Raw genomic sequence first — 22,416 nt, forward strand, 5'->3', positions numbered from 1 at the left:
GAGTTGTCCACAAAAGCAGGAGGTGGCTTTCTAGGTAGCTGGTACTTCACAGGGTTGGAAAACTGGTTTCAGAGTCTGCGACTGTATACCCAATGCAAGTGCCCTCCACATCTGGAAATGGAATGACAGCACGTTTAGAAGATATTTTCACCTGTTATCTGAGCCCTGCTCCTTTTCCTATGGAAAAGAAATTCATTCCTACCTAATATCTTAGCTGGGCCTTGGGGAAGAGAAGGTAGAGATGTCTCCATGCTTGGTCATGAGCCGGCTTCCGGGTACCTGGATCTCTTTGGGGGATCGAGGTCCAGCTCTCCTTGCTGGCTCCAGAGGTGCAGGCAGGGTAAATCATGGAATCCCAGGTCGAGTTCTTTCTCAGACATCAGGAAAGCACTGTTGTCCTTCGCTGGCTGAGAGTGACAAGAGGAAAGGACGAGGCATGTGTCTGGACATCGAGCCTATCAGCCGGCCTGAACAGTGTCAGACTTCACGAGAAATGGCCGAAGAAGATGTGGTGAGTCCTTGAGTGGGTTTGTCACTGCCACGCATGAGAGGGGCATAGGGAATATCTGCATTCTTAACAGCAACAGCAAGCTTTCAGAGAGCGCAGCCAGAGTGGAATTCTCCCGGGCTTCCTTCTGCTACCCATGGTGGGCACTGACCAGGCCCTGGTGGCTCCAGGGCTGGCAAAGCCACTGGACAGGCTGAGCCACTGGGCCAGCAGCCACCCATGCAGCAGGCATCGAGTGCCTGGTAGTCTTTGCCTCTCCTATACTTGGGTGTTTGGGAAGGGGACTTTTTATTGGTTGGCTCCCATGACCTTCTGATTAGTTAATTCCTAATCAAGTCCATTCTACAAATCCTCTCCTCAAGGTCATTATCAAAGTTAGAAGAGGCCAGAGGAGGGCAGAAAGAAGCTCTCTCTGAGAACCAGGTATCTGGCTTCAGCTTTCCAGGACAATGTGTCTAGGGGCTGGACCCGTGTCACTAGCCAACTCTCAGAGTCTCTGGCCTTACAGTAAAGGAAATTCAACCCCAAGCCAGAGAAGAGGAGGTTTGTCTGCCTGTACTTCCTAATCTATACTAAACTACAGAGTTTCAGACACCTTGAGACACCCAGATGGCTTGTTGTGAGTTCTCAGTTCAAAACGTGTTTAGCAAACACTTTTCTAAAATTAAAAAAAAAGGTTTCGTATGCAATACTCTACTCCAAACTAATATTGCCTATTTACTTATAAGGAAAGAAGCACGCTGTCCTCAAACAAGGCATTAATTCACCTCAAAATAGCCTATGCTTTCGATGGACTACAGGAGTGGTCCCTAAGTCATCGAAAGCCTGGGGATGATTAGACATCTGAGGAAAGAAACTTGCATTTCTTCTTTCTTACACACACATGTGGCTTCATCCATATGGCTGTGGTAAGAAATTCTGAAGCCACAGCCCTGGAAGCATCCAGTCTCTCTCTTCAATATCTGATCTCATTAGTTTTCTTCCTGGGACTTCCTAATCCTCTCACTACAGTGCAGGCTGTTTCCTGCACCCTCTGTCACATGCCATTTTTCTGCTTTACTTTCAGACAAGGCAGTGAGGAGGGTCCTCCAGTGCTTTTGTTATTTTGTGTTTGGAGTCAAGTAATGTCTCAGGAGTTTTCTCTCAGGACTCCATGGGTAAGTCAGAGGCAGTACTGTGTCTAAGTACCCTGCCCCTTCTGCTCATTCTCTCTGCCTCCAGGACTGTGGCTTCCCTCACAAGGGTGTCTCAAGTCCAGCCTCTCAGGGCTCTGAGCTCTCACCGTGAGGTTCGCAGCTAGAGGCTCCTGTGCTGTGCCAGGGCCAGAGACCATTTGAGCAGATCAACGTCCAGGCATTCTATGTCCACCCAGAGGACTGGAGCACCACTGACAGGATGGTTGACAGGAAGGGAAGAGCTGGAATGGGATGGGTGGGAAAGGCAGGCAGCGTGTGTTTGGTGGGGAGGATGGTGAGAAGTGGGCTCGGTCAGTTCACCTGCATGACTGCATTTGACCTGAGCGGTAACATGGGTAGTGCTTCCAAAACTTGAAGCCTGAGGTGCCATGCTCTGTAGGTGATTCCAAACATCACTGACTTACCTCTGTTCCGATCAGGTAAAGTTAGGCATGTCCACGTGGTGTCTACACTTTGGTGAGAGCCAAGTACATTTAGGTCTGTAATTTATTCCACCTGGAATGGGAACTAGAGAGGGCTGGGTCTATATGCAGGGTTGGTGGGTCACTGGCTTCTGAATCCTTCACAACATGAGTTAAAATTGGCTAGGGTTTTTTTTAATTTTTTTTTAGTTTAGGGGTGTAAGGGGGTGTGTGTGCGCACGCGCGCGCGTGCGTGCACGTGTGCACACACACACACACTGTTCTGGGTTGAACTCAGGACCTTTCCCTTTGGCATAGTTTTCACTCCAGGCTGACATGCCACTTTTGAGCCACATCCTCACTTCTGACTTTTTGGTGACTAACTGGGGAATAAGACTTTCACAGATTCCTGCCAGGGCTGACTTGGCACTGTAATCCTCATTTCTAAGCCTCGCTAGGATGACAGGCATGAACCACAGGCACTTGATGAATTTTCTCTCTTTAAAAACTCATTATAAGCCCAGTAGGATTTAACTGTGGGAGATACTCCGAACAGAGTAGTTTTATATTTAATTTTTTGTTTAAGTTCTAATAGGAAGAAACACCAGTGGTTAATAGTTGAGGAAAGGGGATTTGTGGTTCATATATGCACCTGCAGCGAAGAGACAAACATTGCAAAATGGAAAATATTCCATGTAAATAGAAGATGCAAATCTTGTATCATGATAAGGGGGGGAAAAGATGAACTAGAGAGTAGAATTATACGCAATTATATATAATTTTTGTAAATTGCACAGAGTATTGTCTCTCTAACTCATTAGATTAGTCTGAGCAAAAAATAAAGTGAAGTAGAAGAAACTTGCAGGGGTGGGGCTTGGCCATGCTGCCACACTCTGACACTGGGTGCTGTGGTACCTTGCTCTGCTGGGGGCCACTGTACAAGCACTGGTGTGGGGCACAAGTAGGCTGTGCGAATGAGGAGCCTGGACGTCTGAAGAGCTGTGAAGGGGCCAGCAAGGACTGCAGGTACCAAACATCCTGCAGGAATACATCCCACGGAGGGTTTGGATTTTCTCCTCATGTGAAGGAGAACTCTCTGGAGAGCTTCAAACAGAGGAGAGTGTGATCAGAGCTCCTATTAGAAAGTAACATCAGCAACAATGAGCAGAAGGACTCGGGAGTCATGGAAGGGGAAACAGGGAGAAACGGAGATAGGACAGAGATCAATGGAAGGCAAAATGGTGCTTAAGGGAAACACTATGGAAAGTAGTGGATCACCTAAGTGGATCAAGGGCAGGGAGAGATGGCAGGGGGGTTCACACTGCTTTGCTTTGCACATCTGGTTTCCTCTAGGTGTCCGATCTTGTGGACACGGGGCTTCAGTACTAGTCATTTCAGCATTTGCAACTGGAAATGTTCTTTGTATAACAGTCTCAAAATGACCTGAATGCCAGCTACTCAGGAGGCTGAGATCTGAGGGTCATAGTTCATGGCCAGTCCAGGTCTATGAGAAAGTTATCTCCAATTAACCACCAAAAAGCCAGAAGTGGAGGAATGGCTCAAATGATAAAGTGCCAGCTTTGAGCAAAAGATCGAAATGACAGAGGCCAGGCCCCCAGTTCAATCCCTAGCACTAGCTTGCAAAAATAACAGCAACAACAAAAAGAAACACAAACAACAACCAAAAACCCCAACTGTGGTTAGAGAACAGCAAATTACTCTGAAAAAAGCATATAAAGTGTCAATGGTTCACTAAAGGTCCATTCTCCCTTCATGCCTCACGTCATCTGTGAGTAGCTGGGGTCTCTATGTGTCCCAGCTCCTTGCCCACTAGCAGGCCATCCATCAATCCACCATAAAAGATGCTACCACAAAGACAAACTTGCCAGTGGCACACTGTTTCTTAGTGCTTCCTGCCCGCATGCATACCCTACATTCACTCACCAGATTTCAAGAAGCAAGTGTGGGAGTCCTGTCCCATACCTGGAGGAGGAAAAAGACTGCATGCGTGGGAGGGAGCCCTCCACAGCCTACTCTATAGCCATGGCCTGAGAAATGTCCTCTTAGCTGCTGGACACTCAGAAGAATGGACTCTGAGCCACCTAAAGACCCTAAAGCTCTTCTGGTCTTGGCCACTTAACTTTTCATAGGCAATGAATACTTCCATGTTTAATCTCCCCCACACACAATATTGGATATTTCCTCTTTTCAGTGCAGCAACATCATGAATCATAACCCACTTGAAACATGATGTTTTAAATCACCTTTTTTTCTGTACTAGTGATTGAAACTCAGGTTTTGTGTCTGCCAGGCAAGTTATCTGCCACTTGAACCATGCCCCCAGTCCTGAAACTTACTTTATTCATTCCAAGAATATTGAGCCTCTCCCAAGTGCCAAGTATTGGCAAGATAGTAATAAGAAGGTAGATACCTATCAGACAATATTCCTATTATTGGAGAGCTCAAAAAAATCTATCCGAAAAATAGAAGTAAATAATTACACAAATGGTTATTGACTTAGGATTGAAGTCAGGACTTGAAAAGTAAACACATTGTGCAAGGAGGATGCCAGAACAGGAAACAATGTTCTCATCAGCTGAGAATTGGGTTAGGTGAAAGTCCAGAAAATGGCTGGACATGCTCATGCCCAGTGTCCTAAGCTGTCCAGGAGGCTGAGATCTGAGAACCTCTGTTCAAAGCCAGCCAGGGCAGACAAATCCTTGAGCTACTTCTCACCAATTGATCACCTAAAATCCAGAAGTGGAGGTATGAGTCAAGTGGTGGAACACCAGCCACAAATGAAAAAGCTGGGAAGACAGGCAAGTAGAATCACCCAAACATGGGAATCCCATTAGTTCTCAAGTGGGCACTGAAATCAACCCATGTAGTGTAGATGAGTGAGAGAAAGGATGAGAAAAAGGAAGCCGCTGGAGCTCAGGGGACAGTCGCTGGAGGGGGGGTGTGGGGGGAGATCACTGGATCACCACAGATCAAATTGGCGGATTGGTAACTATACAAAAGCTATAGGAAGTCATCAGAAGTGACACAACCCATGAAGGCATATGTGGGTTGTTGAAAGAGAAGATTGTAATTCTCTTACAACTGTATATACCTCAGTGGGACACCATGTAAGAGGCTCGTTCTTTGCTTCTTCGCTCAAGAGTTTCTCCTACCTGGGCCTACCCCAGCCATCGTGGCAACCTCACCTAGAGTGTACTCAGATAGTATCTAGAGAGTACCCAGTACGTGGGTACTCAACAAATAGCCACTGGATTGCATGAGACAACACATCACAGTTTCAAACTACATTGCAAGATGGCTTATCTCTTAATGCTTGTGCCTTGAACAGTTTTAGTGTAAAGTAACCATTTCCCAATTGCATAACCTATAGAAAATGCCTATCCTGGGGATTTTATACTTAAATGTGAAGCCATTCCGGCATAGCTAGGCCTCCTCTGTTTACTAAAGCTTACAGAAAAAATGTTTTGGTAGACAAAATATCAAAGCTTTGACCAAATTTTAGGAAGAAAAACTCAGTCAAGAATTGTGAGTCACAGTGACCGCTGAGCTGTTTTATAATGTTCATAAAAATGCCTATCAAAAAGTACTTCTATTGTACCAAACATATAATCGCTGTACCCTTACATAAAGATGATTTAAGAACTAATATGGATCTGGGCACTGGTGGCTCATGCTTGTAATCCTAACTACTCAGGGAGGCTGAGGTTTGAAGTTTGAAGTTCAAAGCCAGCCTGAGAAGGAAAGCTTATGAGACTCTTATCTCCAATTAACTACCAAAACACTGGAAACAGAGCTGTGGTTCAGGTGGTAGAGCACTAGAAGAGCACCAGAGCTCAGGGAGGGGACCCAAGCCATGAAATCAAGCCCTAGATAAAAAAAGATAAAAATAAATAAAAATGAGCTAATATGCCACAGGGTTTGGCTTTGGTGGTAGCACACTCGTAAGCACAAGGTCCTAAGTTCAATACCCCAGTGCCACTAACAGAAACAAGGAAAATAGAATTCATATACTATTAGCAAATTACAATTGACAATATCTAGAATTCCACTGACAAAAGTAATTCGCCTCTAAAAAACTGTCAAGTGGGCCAGGACTTTCGCCTAGTGGTAGAGTGCTTGCCTAGCATGGATGAAGACCCAGGTTCAATTCTTCAGTACCAAATACATAGAAAAAAAGCCAGAAATGGTGCTGTGGCTCAAGTGGTAGAGCTCTAGTCTTGAGAAAACCTAAGGACAGTGCTCAGGCCCTGAGTTCAAGGCCCAGTACTGGCAAAAAAAAACTTTTAAGTATTTTCTTTTAGCTTTTCTGTGTTATTTGACTTCTTATAATCATTGGTTTCTAGGGGTTTTTTTTTCAGAATTAAATTTCCAGGAAAAAGTAATTTCCATTGCCAATATACCATGTGAGAGTCCCCATTAAATGTATTTATTATGTATCTACTATGTTTTTAACATTGTGCTAAGTATTGATCCATTTATTGATCCATTTATTCACTGGCTTATTCAGCATACATTTTATCTGCACTGAACATTTTAAGTAGTAAAAATCAGACAGTTGAATGGTCTGGAAGTTAACTCATTCAAAAATACTTGGAAAAGCTTAACTAAATAAAGACATTCAATTTTTATTTAAAAATCAAACATCTAGCTATCACCAATGATAAAAGTTCTGTTTTCTGTAAATGACATTAAAAGAAGAGATACTACAAAACATATTAAATAAATATAGATAGATATCACACCAAAGATAAACACTAAAAATAAGCCTATTACATATTATGTGCATAATTCTGTTATATATATATATTATATGTGTAACACTATTACTAGTCTACTTTCCAGACCATTTGAAGATAGTTTATACATGAAACTATAGTGGAAGATAATAAAATTTAAAAAAGGCCAAATGTTTGTTGATCCTAATTTCAATCCTCTACAGCATTTCTTAGCAATGGGATTCCTTTGTTTATGTTTGCAGAAATAGTGTTTCTCCATATCAGAGTGAGGTGTGAGAAAAGCCAGGTAGTACTTCATACTTGCTCCACATCTTCTTTGCTCTCAAAGTTGGAGTCTCACCCTTGTCCCTCACTGACGGGACTCTGCTTTCTCTTGGCAGGTTTGCCAGGACAACCAGGCATTGCCTGCATGGTCATCGGCTTGCACCAAGAATTCCCTGGCATGTAAAATGTTTCTCTCATTTGTGCAATTCAGACACAGGCACCTAGCACCTTGAACTCTGGAGAGTGGCTAAAGTCCACATTCCATTTCTCTGATGTTTCTGAAGATGTTCCACCTTAATCATCCATGCTTTTAGCAATAGGTAATGAAATCTATTCTATAAAAGTATTTTCTTATAATAACAGACATGAATTGTATTAGATTATTTCCATGTATATAAGAAAAATCTACTATAAGGCATCATGCAGCATTATCATAGTAGTTCATACCTTTAAAATTATCAAATAATTCTGCTGATACTATTCTTCTGGAAGTCTCCAAGTTATTTTCTAACCATGGAATGAGGACATCTCATGACATGATTCCAGATAAATAACTGCCAGGTCACCTGCTCCCCAATCCAGGACTCTCATGTTTTCCTTGGGGCTAAAAATTATAGCACCACCTGTAATGGATGGATGCTCTGGTTTAAGGAAACCAAGATGGAGCTGGCAGTTGAGCTAGAGAGGTATAAAGCCCCATGCCAGTGACTTTACAGTGATCATAATTGGCACTTCTGTGCATGGCAAGGACATGGCTACCAAAGTAAAAACACAGCCTTCAGAAGGAGAGGAAAGCTTTACGAGCTAGAGAGTAGATGATGGCAAAATATCCAATATATACAAGGAGCTCAAGAAACTAAACTCTCAAAGCATCAACAACCCAAATTAATAAAAAAAAAAAAGCAAATGATCTAAAGAGACTTTTCAGAAGAAATGTTGTACATTCCTGACATTTAAGGAAATGCAAATAAAAACAACACTGAGATTCTACCTCACCCCAGTTAGAATGGTCACCATCAAGAACACAAGCAGCAACAACAACAGGTGCTGGCAAGGGTAGTGGGGGTGGTGGTGAGGGAGGGAGTGGTGTGTGAGGGGGGAGGAGAGGAAGGGATGGGAGGGGTGGGACCCTTCACACTGTTGGTGATCATTTAAGTGCAGGTGGACCTGCCCTGGAAAGCAGTGTGCAGATTCCTCAGGAAAACAAACACAGAACTACACCAGGACCCAGCAACCACTCTTGAGCATTTATCCAAAAGATGACAAATTGGAATACAGTGAAGCTACCTGCATAACCATGTTTATTGCTGTACTCTTCATCACATGGAATCGGCCCAGATGCCCCTCAGTGGACAAGTGGATCAAGAACCTCTGATAAATACACACAATGGAATTTTACTCATTTATTAGAAAAAATGATATTGTATCATTTGTAAAGAAATGGAAAGACTTGGAAAAAATTATGTTAATCCAAGTCAGACCCAGAGAGACAAAGGATGCATGGTTTCTCTCATATGTGGAAGCCAGAACTAAGTTGTAAATATATGAGCACATACACGATTGTAGAAGTGCACACAAAGGTGTTGACCAAAATACTTTCAGGGGAGAATTCTAACAGTATAAATAATTCTTTAGAAAAACGAATTCATGGTCCAAAAACCTGAATATCAGGTTTGGATGTGTGGGGATGTTAAGGAGAGGGATAGATGAATAAAGAGAGGAAAGAGGGAGAGAGCACAGTCATAATATTCTATACATGATGAAACTAGGAATATTGAGAAGAGGAGTTAGGTTGGGAGAAAGGGGGAGAATGAAGTGAAGCGTGATTTCTAGCAAGGTGCATTATATGATAAACTGACATGTGGAATGATAACTCCTTTGTACAATTACCTTAAAGATAATAAAAAATAAAATTATACAAAAGATGTTTTGTTTTTCCTGTCCCTTCCAGTCTTTGAGACAGCCATGTGGAAAATGTATACAACCAAGGTTCTGGTGAGGAGTTCCACAACTGTGGCTATCCCTACTCACTAAAAAAAGATCCCCCAGACACACCCAGGGATACATGGAAATACCTCAGCGATGGCCAGCTGAAGCCCAGACAAGCTCAACTAGAGACACAAAGTATTTTAGGGACTTACCGATGCCTAGTGAGGGGCTGGGCTGCCAGGGCTTTACTGCCCCCCCTCAACAGGATGTACTTAAACAGATGTAATCGTCATTAAGAGCTTAGTAGCAAGACTTCCTCTGAGGCTGGTTTCTACTGGAGCCAATGACAGAGGCGGTTACTATAGTAAGAAATCAATCAAAAGTATTTCTACACACAGTTCTTTAGTGTGCTGATTACAATCAATAACATCTCCAAATGCACAGGCTGGAGACCAGGAACAAGTCATAGAATTATGTCTCTCCCTGGATAAGATCAGAGTAAGGCTCAAACTCATAATCAAATTGCAAAAGATACAAATGAGAGTATTTGCTAGTTCTGAGAAAGACCTGAGTATTTTCAAAATTTTGTGGAATAAGCAATATTTTAATGTCTCTGGGAAACATGGCTGTGCAAGCATGAAATTTGTCAACTTATTTGATCAATGTTTCATTATGTTCACTCTTGCTCTGGAAATTTAGGGTTTTCTTGGCATGCCAATGTTTATTTTCTCTTACCAGCAAAATCTTCAGTGACCTTGCAGGATCTATGGAGTGAAGTCAAAAACCATGGAAACCAGTGGTCTCTCCCTGGTGCATCTACCAGCCAGAAGAGATAACCCATTAATGCTCATGGATATCCTTAAATTGAACACACATCTGTGCTACAGCAACTGCATGAGAACGTGTGAATGATAATGCTGAAGAGTTTCTTGAGGGGTGGGGAGGGCACACGCGCGTGTGTGTGTGTGTGTGTGTGTGTGTGTGTGTGTGTGTGTGTCTGCTGGCACTAGAGCTTGAACTCAGGGTCTGGGCACTGTCCCTTGGCCTTTTCTGCTCAAGGTGGGTTCACTACCATTTGAATAACACCTCCACTTCTAGCTTTCGTGTGGTTAAGTGGAGATAAGAATCTTACAGACCTTTCACTCAAGCTGACTTTGAACCATGATTCTCAGATATCAGAATCCTGAATGGCTAGCATTGTTTTAATGTATTTTCCTACTTAAAAGTAAAAATGTGATCCTCAGTTGAAAAACTAGTCTTCCATTTTAAAAGGAAGAGAATGATGTATTTGTTTCATTGTGCGTTGGGAGGAATTAATTTAGAAACTTTCTGGCATGTGGTTGACCTAAATATTTGAATAAACTGTAAATATACCATCTGCTAATTCTCTGAAGACCTTCTAACAATGCTGTGTCCTGTGTATGACTCCTGTTTGTCTGTGGCATAAGTCTTTGGAAAAAGGAAAGCACTCAAGGCAAGGAACAAAGATACTCAATATTGTTAAATGCCTTATGCTCTACAAAGAGTTAAGTGAGGCCTTACTTGTTCCAGTCAAAATTAAACAGTTACACAATATTTCATTCTCATCTGTTTTTATGGAACACTAAATAGCCTAAACATTTCATTTCTCTTTATCGGCAAAACAGAAATGGTTGCTCACTAAAAGATAAATATGTATTTGACAAAAAATATATGTATAATACACGCACACACTACACATACCTACATGCTTCTTTCATGAGAAGTATTTGAACTGGCTGGTGACATTAGTTTGTTTGACTTCGACAACTGAAGAGGCACACTCACCTCTCCTGCTGCTGTGTCTGGAGTTGTTTAGTGAAAGGGTTTCCCACCACAGCTGTGTGACTGGTACTGAAGTTTCCTCCCTGACCCCCCAAAGCAGCTCTGAATGTGAATTGAAATGCAAACAAATGCAGACACGAGCCAAAACAGAGGGAAAAACAGTCAAGAATGAATAAAATGCCCAAGATATTTGACTCTGCCTCCACTCTCACGGTCTTGGGTTAGAAGCTTATCTAGAGGCCCTCACAGACAGCATGTCCGGAGGAGGTAGGCCCCTTGCTGCTTTCAAGAATGCTCTAGCCACCATCACTTTTAAATTTGAAAAGAAAAAGACATCTCTGTTTGTAACTGCTGGACAGTAGCTATTTGCGTGTGTGCACACATACATGTATATATGTGTATGCATGTGTATACACTGTGCTTCATGTGTGTATACACATGTTCATGGGCATGTATACGCATGTACATGTACACTATATACAGATGTATTTTTGTGCGTGTGCAAATGTGCGTGCATGCGTGCATTCTATTTTCTTGAGAATGTTAGGAGCTCCAAAGTTACTCTTGCAGTGAGCTTCCACTGTGGGCTGTTTGGTTCTGGGAGCCAGCTACCATGTCAGCCAACACGGCTTGAGTGGACCATCTTCCAGGAGCCACCCCACCCCAGGAGAGGACCTGAAGCCCAAGCTGGGCCCTCAGCCAGCTGCATTTCAGCTGGCAGCCAGGAGACTTGGGAAGCCACCTGCGGCTACCCAGAGAAGACCAGTGACCAAGCCCCAGTTGCTGCCCAATTTTGACGAATGGGAAGACATCAAGGGACAGCAGCCCAGCAGAGCCCATCCACTCATCAATCCTCGATGATTGTCACATCAGATTGAAAAGAGAGAGGCAGAATGAAACTATATTTACGTTGTTTGTGTGTTTCCATGCATAGAAAATGTCTGGGTTCCCAGGATGACACTAGTAGTTGGGGTGAATTCCTTTCTAACCTGCATGTTAGGGAAAACAAGACTTAATCAACATGCCTAACATGGCTTGGAATATACATTCTTTACTGATGTTCTTTCTTAAATAGCTTGTGGGGTTCATGAATGAGAGGTCTTATCTTTTGGAAAATGATTGAATTAAAATCTGTTGATAAGTAAGAAACTTACAAGCCCCTCCCAGCCCTTGCTCATCTGTTTTGTGATTGCTTTCATTTATTTGTCTTATAAAAAGAAAAAACAAGCATTTTCTCTCTATGCAAGTGTATTCAGAGTATCATAATTTTCTTTTTTAAAAAAACATGATTTTATTGTTATTATTAAAGTGGTATGCAGAGGTGTTACCATTTTATAGGTCAGGTAATGAGTGCAGTTCTCAAAATTTGTGTTTTGTTACATACTTTTGAGGTTTGGTCAACAATTTTTTTGAGTTTGAGTAAAGATATAGTGGGTATAGAAATGGACATATAACAAAAGGAGTGTCTTTCCACCTTGTAGGTTGTTTTCCTATTTTGACAGAAAGGTGTCCCTGGAATAAAATGTCTGTGCTGTTTGATTTTAAGGATGATATAGTCTTTAGAGAATGATATGAGTTTTCTAGTTCTATCTCAGTTTGATGCCTGAGGGAGTCAAATTGCCTTCAACTTTATTTCTAATTCTTGTTCACTTATTCTAGCTTACAAATAAACAACAAAAAAGCTTGAACTGTTAGCCCTCTATGTTACATAAACATAATTATTGGTTTTGGTGTTTTGTGGTAGTCAGATGAAAATGTATATTAAATCATAGGCAGAAGCAAAATTTGCATGGTGGTGGACATGCATGTCCTCTCAGAATAAAGTTAATATCTATTTATAGTTTTTAAATCCAAGTATCTATTGTAACTAATCTCTTTTTCATCACTGACGGAGATCAAAAGATCTTTCAGCCAGATGCTGACAGCTCACACCTGTAATCCTAGCTACTCAAGAGGCTGAGATCTGAGAATTGCAGTTGGAAGCCAGCCCAGGAGAAAAGTCCTGTGGGATTAACCACTCAAAAAACAAAAATGGGGCTATGGCTCCTAAGTCTTAGAGAGCTAGCCTTGAGTAAAAGAGCTCAGGAGGCGGGGAGCGTAGCCTAGTGATAGAGTGCTCGCCTAGCATGCATGAAGCCATGGATGGGTTCAATTCCTAGGTACCACATACTCAGAAAAAGCCAGAAGTGGCGCTGTGACTCAAGTGGTAGAGTGCTAGTCTTGAGCAAAAAGTGTCCAAAGACAGTGCCCAGGCCCTGAGTTCAAGCCCTAGGACTGGCAAAAAAAAAAAAAAAAAAAAGAGTAAAGGAGCTCAGGGACAGTGCCCAGGCTGAGATCAAGCCCCACAACTGACAAAAAAAAAAACTTTCAATTTATAAAAACATCCAATGTCAGCTCTTGTTTTAAAATTCACTATTTTGCTCTGCCTTCACAAAAGAACATGATGTTGTCAAAAATGATTTTATCTCAATAGATTCCTTTCTATTCTTTTTTTTAATGTAGTATACAATGCTTATGATCATAATTCTAGATTTCTGGACATAAGAATCTGACCTTTCTTTATCTTTGCTCCTAGAAGCACTCTACTGCTTTCAAAACACCCCATGACCTTCCAGAAATAATCCATGTTTTAAATGTTGGTTTCCTCCTTGACGTGATTATTTGTAGAGGTTATCTCTTGCAGTTGAGGGATTGTTCAACATTTTTCTAAGACCCATAGCTAGATGTTAATGTGTGGGATACTCTCTCATGCATAGTACCAGAAACAAGCACAGCAACCCAAACATTGGCTGTGGCTTCTCAGCTTACATGGGCACCATTCATAATTCCATGGTTACAATGATGGATTTGAAGCCACTCCAGTTCTTTCTATTTTTACTGTCACTACAAAGGTGATGTTCACAGAGGTGACAGATACATAAATCCCATTTATTCTTGATATACTAAATCATTCACCTATGGTATTATTTGAATCAGTACTGGAAACATGATTTGGTCAAAACTTCTTGACTAGTAGCCATATGCCACACTATAGCGTAAATTGCTGTCATGATGCTGCTCAGAACTTTCTCTCATCTTTGAATGTCCATATCATCTCTGTCCCTTTCATTCCTAGCAGTGGAAAGAAATTTGGCTCAAGAGATTTATTGACTTCATTGATTTTTGCAAAGAAATGACTTTTGATTTCACTAATTTTATTTACTACCTGCCTGCTGTTTCATTGATTTCCTTCTGTTTTATTTTTCCCCCAATGCCTTAAGGTTTCTTAAATTTTCCCCTGGTCACAGTTTAATGTGTATGTTCCACAAACTTTGATATCCTGCATTTTCATTATCATTTATTTCAAAGAATTTTCTCATTTTGCTCATGAGAAAATTAGTGTAATGAGTGTAAGTTTATGGCTGAGAATACAGTCCTGGTGAATGCTCTATGGGTAGCTGAAGAAATTTCTTTCCACTCTGGTTAGGGGCCAGTTCAGCGATGTTGGGGCAATGTCAAATCACCTATGCCTTGCCAATTACCAAAAAAAAAAAGTTGAAATTCTCAATACAACTGTGGATTTGTTCATTTCCTCTTTTCATTTTTGCATCATCTAATTGTGAAGCTGTCTTCCCAGATACTTAAGCAGCCATGGTTGTTAAACACTGTTGATGAATTTTTATCCTTATGAAGTGTGCTTCTTTATCCCTATAAAGTTTTGAAAGTCTATATTTTTAAAAATTAGTGTGTACAGGTTGTACAAGGTGAAGAATTTCAGTGTCTACTTTGATATTAATATCACCCCTAGATATATTGTATCAAACACATGGAGATCACTTATATATAATAAATGCTATCACTCTAAGTGCCACGCTCAGGGTGCTGTGACACGTATGTGCATCTGTGTAACTACGATGACAGTCATATAATACATTTCCATTGATCTAGGAAATTCTCCTTGCCCCTTTACAGTCAATCCCTTCCCCTGGACGCGGGCCCTCAGCACAGCTTCCTCTCCTTACGGTTTTACCTTTTGCAGATTATGGCATAAATGAGCCAAAGCAGACAGCGGTATTTACAACAAGAATTTCTGGGTGTAGCACAGCGTAAAAAGATTCATCCATGGTGCTCATTTGTTCTTGCTCTTCAGGAGTAGTACACTATATTACATTGCTGATACAACAGTCTGTGGATAGTTCTTCGCCCAAAGAAGAACATTTGGGTTCCTCGATTTTTTAATGTAAGTTAAGGAATTCCCATCCCCACCCCCAGAACTGGGGCTTGAGCTCCCAGCCTTGCACTTGGATTTTTTTTCACTCCCTGCTGGGCTCCACCACATCACTCCTGCCCTTCCAGTTCTTTCTCTGGTTATATACTAGCTCTTTCTTGGATTTGTTTGTCTCCTCTGACTTCCGACCTCGATCCTGGGATCTCAGCCTCTAGAGGAGCTAGGATTACCCGGGTAAGCCATTGGTGCCAAGCTGCGTAAATTAAAAAAAAAAAATTAGGTGTGTTTTTACTTCTCGTAGGTAAACACCTGGTGTGTGTGGTATTACTGGGTCACAGATAACACTGGCCACTGAAAGTTGGCAGTGGTCGTCGTGGGCTCTTTCTTTAATCATAATGTTTCTACTTCATGCCATCACCAATTTTGAAACCAGGACCGCACACTGGAGACTATACCAAGGAAAGACAGAATACCACAGCACGCTGCTGGGTGTGAATAGATGTGTGTGCCCTTGAGGACACACAGAGGTCAGCGGCGGCCCGGACACTGCCTGGAAACCAACACATCCATCCTGACTTCCATTCCACCAGCACAAAACCAGGTGTGGCGGCACCCATCTGCAAGCCCTGCCGTGCGAAGGTCAAGCTAGGTTTCTTGTTTCGGTCCAACAGGACGAGAGTGAGACCTTATCTGGAAAATGAACCACCAGCCAACCGGGTCGAGGGCGTGGCTGAAGGATATGGGGCAGGCCCAGGGCAAGGCCTGGGTTCAAACCTCAGCGCTCGACTGTAAAAGACAACGACCTGCCTCTGGGTCCGGTCATCTGCACCCCGCTCCCTGTCCCCGCGGCCAGGCCGAGGCGCTCGGGCAGATGACACGGCAGACCGCCCGCTGGTTCCGACCCATAGACGCCCCTCGAGCCCCGCGCCTGGCCCAGAGACTCGGGAGCTAGAAGGGGCCGGGCTCAGCCGCGCACGCCGCCTCCCCGGCCTCGCCTTCCCGGAGCAGAAACCCAGACGCCTGACTCCGGGGGCCCGCGCTCGCCTGCGCCCCTCAGCAGCCGGACAGGTGCGCGCCGGGCCGTGCGCCGGGCGTGGGAGGAGGATGTGGAAGGGGAGGGGGTAAGGGACGGAGGAAGGGTTGGGGAACCGGGTGGGCGCCCGCCCATTCGCCCGCCCATTCGCCCGCTCGCCAGCCTGCTAGCTTCTGCCTTTTCCTCGGCCCCAGCGCGCGCGTCGATCGCCCGGACCCTGACCAGGTCCGGCGCAAGAGGGGCGCGGCGGAGCGCGCGGCAGGCGGAGCAAGGCGGTGCGAGCCACCGTGCGCGCTGCGGAGGAGGGGCACGCGGCGCTGGCGGCCGGCCTGCTGCTGCCGCTGTCACCTGACTCGTCGTCGCCAAGCTCCGGCGGAGGTGGGGGCGCGCGAGGCGGGGCGGGGCGGGGAGGCGCGGGCGGCGGCGCGGGCGGCGCGCACCGGCTCCGGGGACTGCGGACGGCGGGCGTGGGGACCGCGGGGCTCCGGGAGGCGCAGGGAGGGGCCCGGCCGAGTGTGGGAGGCATCGCGCCCGGAGGGACCCGGGCCCGCGCGCGGCTGCGCACACCGCCTGGAGCGGCCCAGGCTCCGCTCATCCTGCGGCGGCGGTGCCGCGCCACGGTGAGTGAGTACCTGGGCCCTCCGCTCGCCGGCGCCCCTCCTCCCCTGCGCCCCTCTTTTCATCCCCGCGCCTCCCTCCCCTGGCCAGGCGGCGGGGGTGCGGCGCGGATAATCCCAGGCGCGGGCCGGGCGGGGTGGGGTGACAGCTCGAGGGCGGGGGCTGGGCCGTCCGCCCCGCTGCGCTCGGAGGCCGGGCGGGGTGAGGCCCCCGGGTCCGGGGCCCTGCGGCGGCGGGGTTTGGGAACGAAAGTGCGGGGTCCGAGTCGGAGGGCGGCGGAGGGATAATCTTCCCGCGGCGGGCCCGGGGAAGGGGCTGCGGAGGGAGGGGGCTCGGGCCTCTAGCGGCAGGGAGGCGGCGGGGAGCGGCGCCCTGGGAATAACCCGAATAACCCGGCACTCCCGGACCGCCCGCCGGGGAAGCGCTGACCGGCACCGGGCGCCCGGGGGAGGGTGCGGGCCCTGAGAGAGGATGGAGAGGATGCCGCGGCACAGACAGGGAGGCCAGGGGTCCGGGCCGGGCAGGGTGGGGTCGCCGAGGGGAGGAGCCGCCGTGCTCCCCTGGAGGCGAGCCCGGACTCCCCGAGGGAATGCGGGGCCCAGCCAGACGGTCCTCTCCTTTCCCGCAGAAGAGGAGGAGGTGTCGACGGCCGCAGAAGATGTCGGGCCAAACGCTCACCGACCGGATCGCCGCCGCCCAGTACAGCGTGACGGGCTCTGCGGTGGCCAGGGCCGTGTGCAAGGCCACCACTCATGAAGTGATGGGCCCCAAGAAGAAGCACCTGGACTGTGAGCGCCCTAGATAAGTGGGACCCGGCGGGGCGGAAACGCCCTTCCCTGCACGGGCTGGGCCGGGGTCCCGCAGTGCTGCAGCCTGTGCCACTCGTAAATCCCAAGTGTGTGTGTGCGTGTGTGTGTGCATGTGTGCGTGTGTGCGTGTGTGCGTGCGCGCACTATAGGTTTGAGCTGTGTGTGTGCGCTGTATATGTGTGCTCTGGGTGTGATCTGGGTGTGGTATGTGTGCGCTGGGTGTCCTTTGTGTAGTGTGTGTGTGTGTGTGTGTGATCTGTATGCATGCTGTGTGTGTGCACAGTATGTGCACTGTGTGTTCTGTGTGTGCATGTTGTGTATGTACTCTGTGTGGTGTGTGTACTGTATATGCTGTGTGTTGTGTATTGTGTGTGCTGAGTGTACACTATGGGTGTTGTGTGTGTACTGTGTGGTGTGTATTATTATGCAAGCTATGTGGGTGCTATTGTGTCTGTGTGGCTTGTGTGTAAAGTGTGTGCTGTGAGTGTGCCATGTGTGTATGCTATGTGTGTGTGTGTGTGTATCACACTTGGGACTAGATGCTGTATACCTTTTTCATTCTCCATCATCTCCAGGTTAAAGAATATCAATGCTTGCATGGTTTAAATGGGGGTTGGGAAGGGAAGAGAAGATGGAAGGTCAAACCTGTCGCCTGAGTGGTTTTCCAAATACATCTTAGATAGTTCGAAAGTGTTTCTGTGTTTTCAGAATTGCTGCTAAGGATTTGTGTGTGAGTTATGTGTCATCTGTCATCAAATAGATGTGGCATTGTGCTAAATAGATACCAGCGATTTTGTGCACATCCACTGTGGGTTCTGAGGAAATATCAGGTGGAAGGCCTAGCTGTGGTCACAAGATGGAAGCGCTCTCAGGATTCGAGATGGCACAGTTTCAGATGAGAGTGCTTATCATTTTTTTTTCTCACTTTGGTTATTTGATGGAAAAGGATTTATTCTGGTTTGGTTTGGGATCTCAGGTTTTCTGAAAATTTTCTCTTGGTTGCTGTGTCTCTTCCTCCTTATTAAAGTCAAATGGGAAAAAGGCTTGATCATCTGGGGAATGAGGCAGCCTGGGTGACAGTCGGCAATGTCTGTGCCGTCTGCTGCTGGGTCATCCATCCTGTATTGTTTGTCTCCTTTGCATTTCTTCTGCTTAAAGCCTTATCCTCTTCCCTGCCCCCACCCCCTGTCCGGTCTGTTGTGCAACTGAGAGAGTGACCCCCTGTGTGTGAATGGAGCCTGACCAGAGCCATGTGAACTGTGGGCTCAGCATTATGAGCTTTTCTTCCTAGAAGTTCATCTGAGAGGAAAACACCAGTGTGTCCTTTCTGGGAGCTTTGTTTATTCGACAACCTTTGAAGCTTCTGATGTCATAGGTTATCCATCTAGTACTGGATGAGAGCAATCGCCAGGGCTCAAGCACCTAACACAAGTAGAAATTATAAATTCATGACCAGCTCATTTTGCTGCAGCTTGCTGAATCATTTAGCCACCTTTCCATCAGTTTCCCCAACTCGGGAGGATGACTAATGTCTCCGTAGTATATACTAGTGTCATGTCTCCATTGGTATATATTAGAAAATATTTATAAAAGAAAGGTGCAGATGGTGGACTTCTCCCTGTCATGCTTTGATAACATTCTGATAAATTGAGGAAGACAGGTGTGAGCATTTCCTTAAGACAGCATTTAAATAGGGCCTGACTTTTCCACAGCTAAATGTTTAGTCACCTCAGTCTCTTAGATCTGGAAAAGTCTTTTAAACATTTGAAAATGGGACATTTTCCAAATATCACACGCCTGCACTCATGAGTGGGCTGCTTGTGAAGCTGTGGGATATGGGGGAATATTCCACATTGTATCTGCAAGCTTCCCCTATAATTATTTCTTTAGTAGGACACATTAGATATGATCTTTGTCTTTCTGTGATACCTATCTCTCCAAATTTCATAACAGAACTGAGTTTAAGCAGAAGATCACCCATTTTCTGACTTACTGGTAAAGTAAAACACCAGAAAAAAAAAACAAACAAACTATAGACCAGACCAATCCTCATCCGTGCTTGGCTTTTGCTCATGTTGGGGGAAGAATTTTCCACGCACAGAGGCACTGGTGCTGAGTTATTACTATGAATGATTGCACATGCTGAACGTTTATTGAGGCATTAGAATCGAGTACCAAAGTCCACATCACTCATCTGCCCCCCCTGTGGTCTCATCCCCTGCATGCAACTGCTCCTGAGAGCTTATTTAGCAACATTCTCTGTGAAGTAGGGGAGAGGGAGCCTTATTCATCAACTGGCCCTTTCTCCAAAACATCTGCATCATAAGCCACATACATCACATAGTGTCTGTTCTTGAACATTTTTACCACTTATAAAATGAGGAGTGTTAGTGTTAGTCAGTGGATCTATTTTTTTTTTCTTTGAGCCATACCAAATGAATTCTATCAAACTCCAAACTTTGGGTGGAAATGGAAAGCTAGGCACTTCAGCATGACATGTTCTAAGAAAAATGACAAGGAATACTACTTGCAGATATAAATTATATGTGTTGTAAGAGGGTATCTCTGTTCAGAATTCTTTGTGAGATTCTTTTCAAGAAGGCTATCTTAGTCATTTATGGACAGACTTTAAGTAATACACCAGTTATAAAAAGCAAATCATCGTCATTAAAACATGGAAACACTTAAGTGAGTTTGTCCAAACATGATAAAGCATTCTTAAGTAGTTTGGTTTTTGTTGTTGTTTGTTTGTTCATTTTATTTTTTTCTAGTCCTGGAGCTTGTTTTCAGGGCCTGGGCACTGTTCCTAAGCTTTCTGGGCTCAAGGTTAGCACTCTACCAATTGAACCAGAGCCTCAATTCTGGCTTTTTGGAGGGGGCTATTAATTGGAGATAAGTCTCACAGAATTTCTTGCTTGGTCTGGCTCTGAACCTCAGCTGCCTGGGTAGCTAGTATTCTTACTGGCTTGTTTGGTTTTGAAAAAGAAGGAAGAAATGAGTGCAAAATACAGAATTTGGTGGCTTCGAGGGGGAGGAAACATGAAATTTACTATTAGTTTGATTTGTATATTCTTTTTAAATTTGGGGTTTTAATTGGAAGATTGTGACACTAGAATTTATGGCTTTGCTATTTTTTAAAGTTACTGAATTAATCCTAATCTTTATGAAATGTATGTTTAATATTAAAATACTGGTTCAAAAGCTAATCTCCTTAGACTGAGAGGCCAGGAAAATTGTTGTGGTTAATTATGGCACTTTGTAAAAATGATACTTAAAGAATATGATTTTATGTTTGAAGACATGATTTTTTTAACATCTGAGAGCAGAACTGCATGTTGTAGAAAGGTAGAGGTAATGAAATTCTGTATATATGTTTTCAGATTTTCTTTTATTTAGTAACAATTTGGAGCTAGAGATTTAGCTCAGTGGTATAGTACTTGCTTGCCTAGCACAAAGCCCTGGGTTCACTATGAAAAGAAAGTATAACCCCAGTTACTTGGAAGGCAGAGATAAGAAGACTGTAGTTTAAGAGCAGCCTATACAAAGAAGCAAGGAGAGTAGGTCAGTACAGCCTGCAGAGCATGCTTCTGTGAGCCTGTGATTCCAGCTTCTCAGGAAGTGGAGGCAGGAGGATCTTGGTATAAGCCGGTTCTGGCTAAAATGTAAAACTATATCTAGAAACAAGCTAAAATGGGCTAAGGGTCTAGCTCAAGTGATAGAGTGCTTTTCTAGCAACCACAAGGCCCTGAGTTCAAGCCCTAGAACCGTCTAGAAAAATTAAAAACTGAAATATGTGTTTTTGTAGGAAAAACTGCTGCCATCATCTATAATTCTATAATAAATACAAAGGATTGTAAACTTTAATACTCTAAATAAGGATTCTATACTTTGTGGTAGTTTGGCATTATATAAAATTTTTTCCATTCCCTACTATAATAATGCTGCCTTTGACAACTGAAAATGAGGACCGACTATGCTGGTTGACACAGTGCAGCCTCCTTCCCCTCTCCTCCCCTTCCTTCCTTCCATCCCTCCCTCCCTCCTTTTCCTTGTACCTCTTTTCTGCCTCTTTGATGGGATATCAACCATCCAGCTTAGTTGGGAAAATGGTTTAGAAGAGATAATTTTAACTTTTAGGCAGTCAAGAATAGAGGAGGCAATACCTTTCATTTGAAAAAGCATCTCATATGTTTGCCATTAGATTAGAAGTCTGTGAGTCCAGTCTGTGTGGGCCTGCAATGCCCTTATATGGTGCTCAGTGGCCATGAGGGAAGAAATAATCACGTGAGCTTCAGAAGAGGAAGCGGAAGAATGGCCGAGCCTTAGAGAACAGCCTTAAACCTTGCTTTAGAAATGACTTTCCAAGAGTTATACAGCCTCTGAATCAGCTATGAGACCCAGTTGGGTTAGTGTGTGTGTATCTTTCTCTGTGTCTCTGTCTCCCTCTCTCTCACACACACACACTCTCTCTCTCTCTCTCTCTCTCTCTCTCTCTCTCTCTCTCTCTCTCTCTCTCTCTCTCTCTCTCTCTCTCTCTCTCTCTCTCTGTCTCTCTCTCTCTCTGTCTCTCTCTCTCTGTCTCCCCCCTGCTCCCCCTCCCTCCCTGCCTCTCTCTCCACATGTGCTAGTACTGGGGTTTGAACACAAGGCCTAAGCACTGTCCCTTAACTTTTCCCTTAAGGCTGATTCTTTACTTCTGACTTTTTGGTGGTTAATTGGTGATGAGTTCTCTGGACTTTCCTGGGCTTTGAACCAGGATCTTCATATCTCAGCCTCCTGAGATTACAGGCATGAACCACTGGTACAGGGTTGGCAAGATTTTTTTTTCCTGATTATTTTCAGACGAAACTGCTACAATATAAAAGGTAAATATGTTTAGATCACTTTGGTG

General features: G+C 44.5%; 1 protein-coding gene across 7 annotated transcripts in view; it reads left to right on the top strand.

Moving 5' to 3' along the window:
- Positions 1 to 16,428: 16,428 nt before the first annotated feature.
- The window catches only part of Snap91 (synaptosome associated protein 91), a 114,938-nt gene continuing 108,950 nt past the window's right edge, over positions 16,429 to 22,416 (top strand). For 5 of the 7 annotated variants that reach the window (XM_090338500.1, XM_090338502.1, XM_090338507.1 and 2 more), the window contains exons 1-2: positions 16,524 to 16,718; positions 17,345 to 17,504. In XM_090338500.1, the coding sequence (XP_090194626.1) occupies positions 17,375 to 17,504 (130 nt within the window). In that variant the 5' untranslated portion in view covers positions 16,524 to 16,718; positions 17,345 to 17,374. Of the gene's footprint in view, positions 16,477 to 16,523; positions 16,719 to 17,344; positions 17,505 to 22,416 lie in introns of those variants that run through there. The other 2 variants (XM_090338501.1, XM_090338506.1) reach the window with 2 other exon arrangements.

The sequence above is a fragment of the Megascapheus bottae genome, chromosome 8 (assembly GCF_031878675.1).
Source record: "Megascapheus bottae isolate mThoBot1 chromosome 8, mThoBot2.hap1, whole genome shotgun sequence".
NCBI lineage: Eukaryota > Metazoa > Chordata > Mammalia > Rodentia > Geomyidae > Megascapheus > Megascapheus bottae.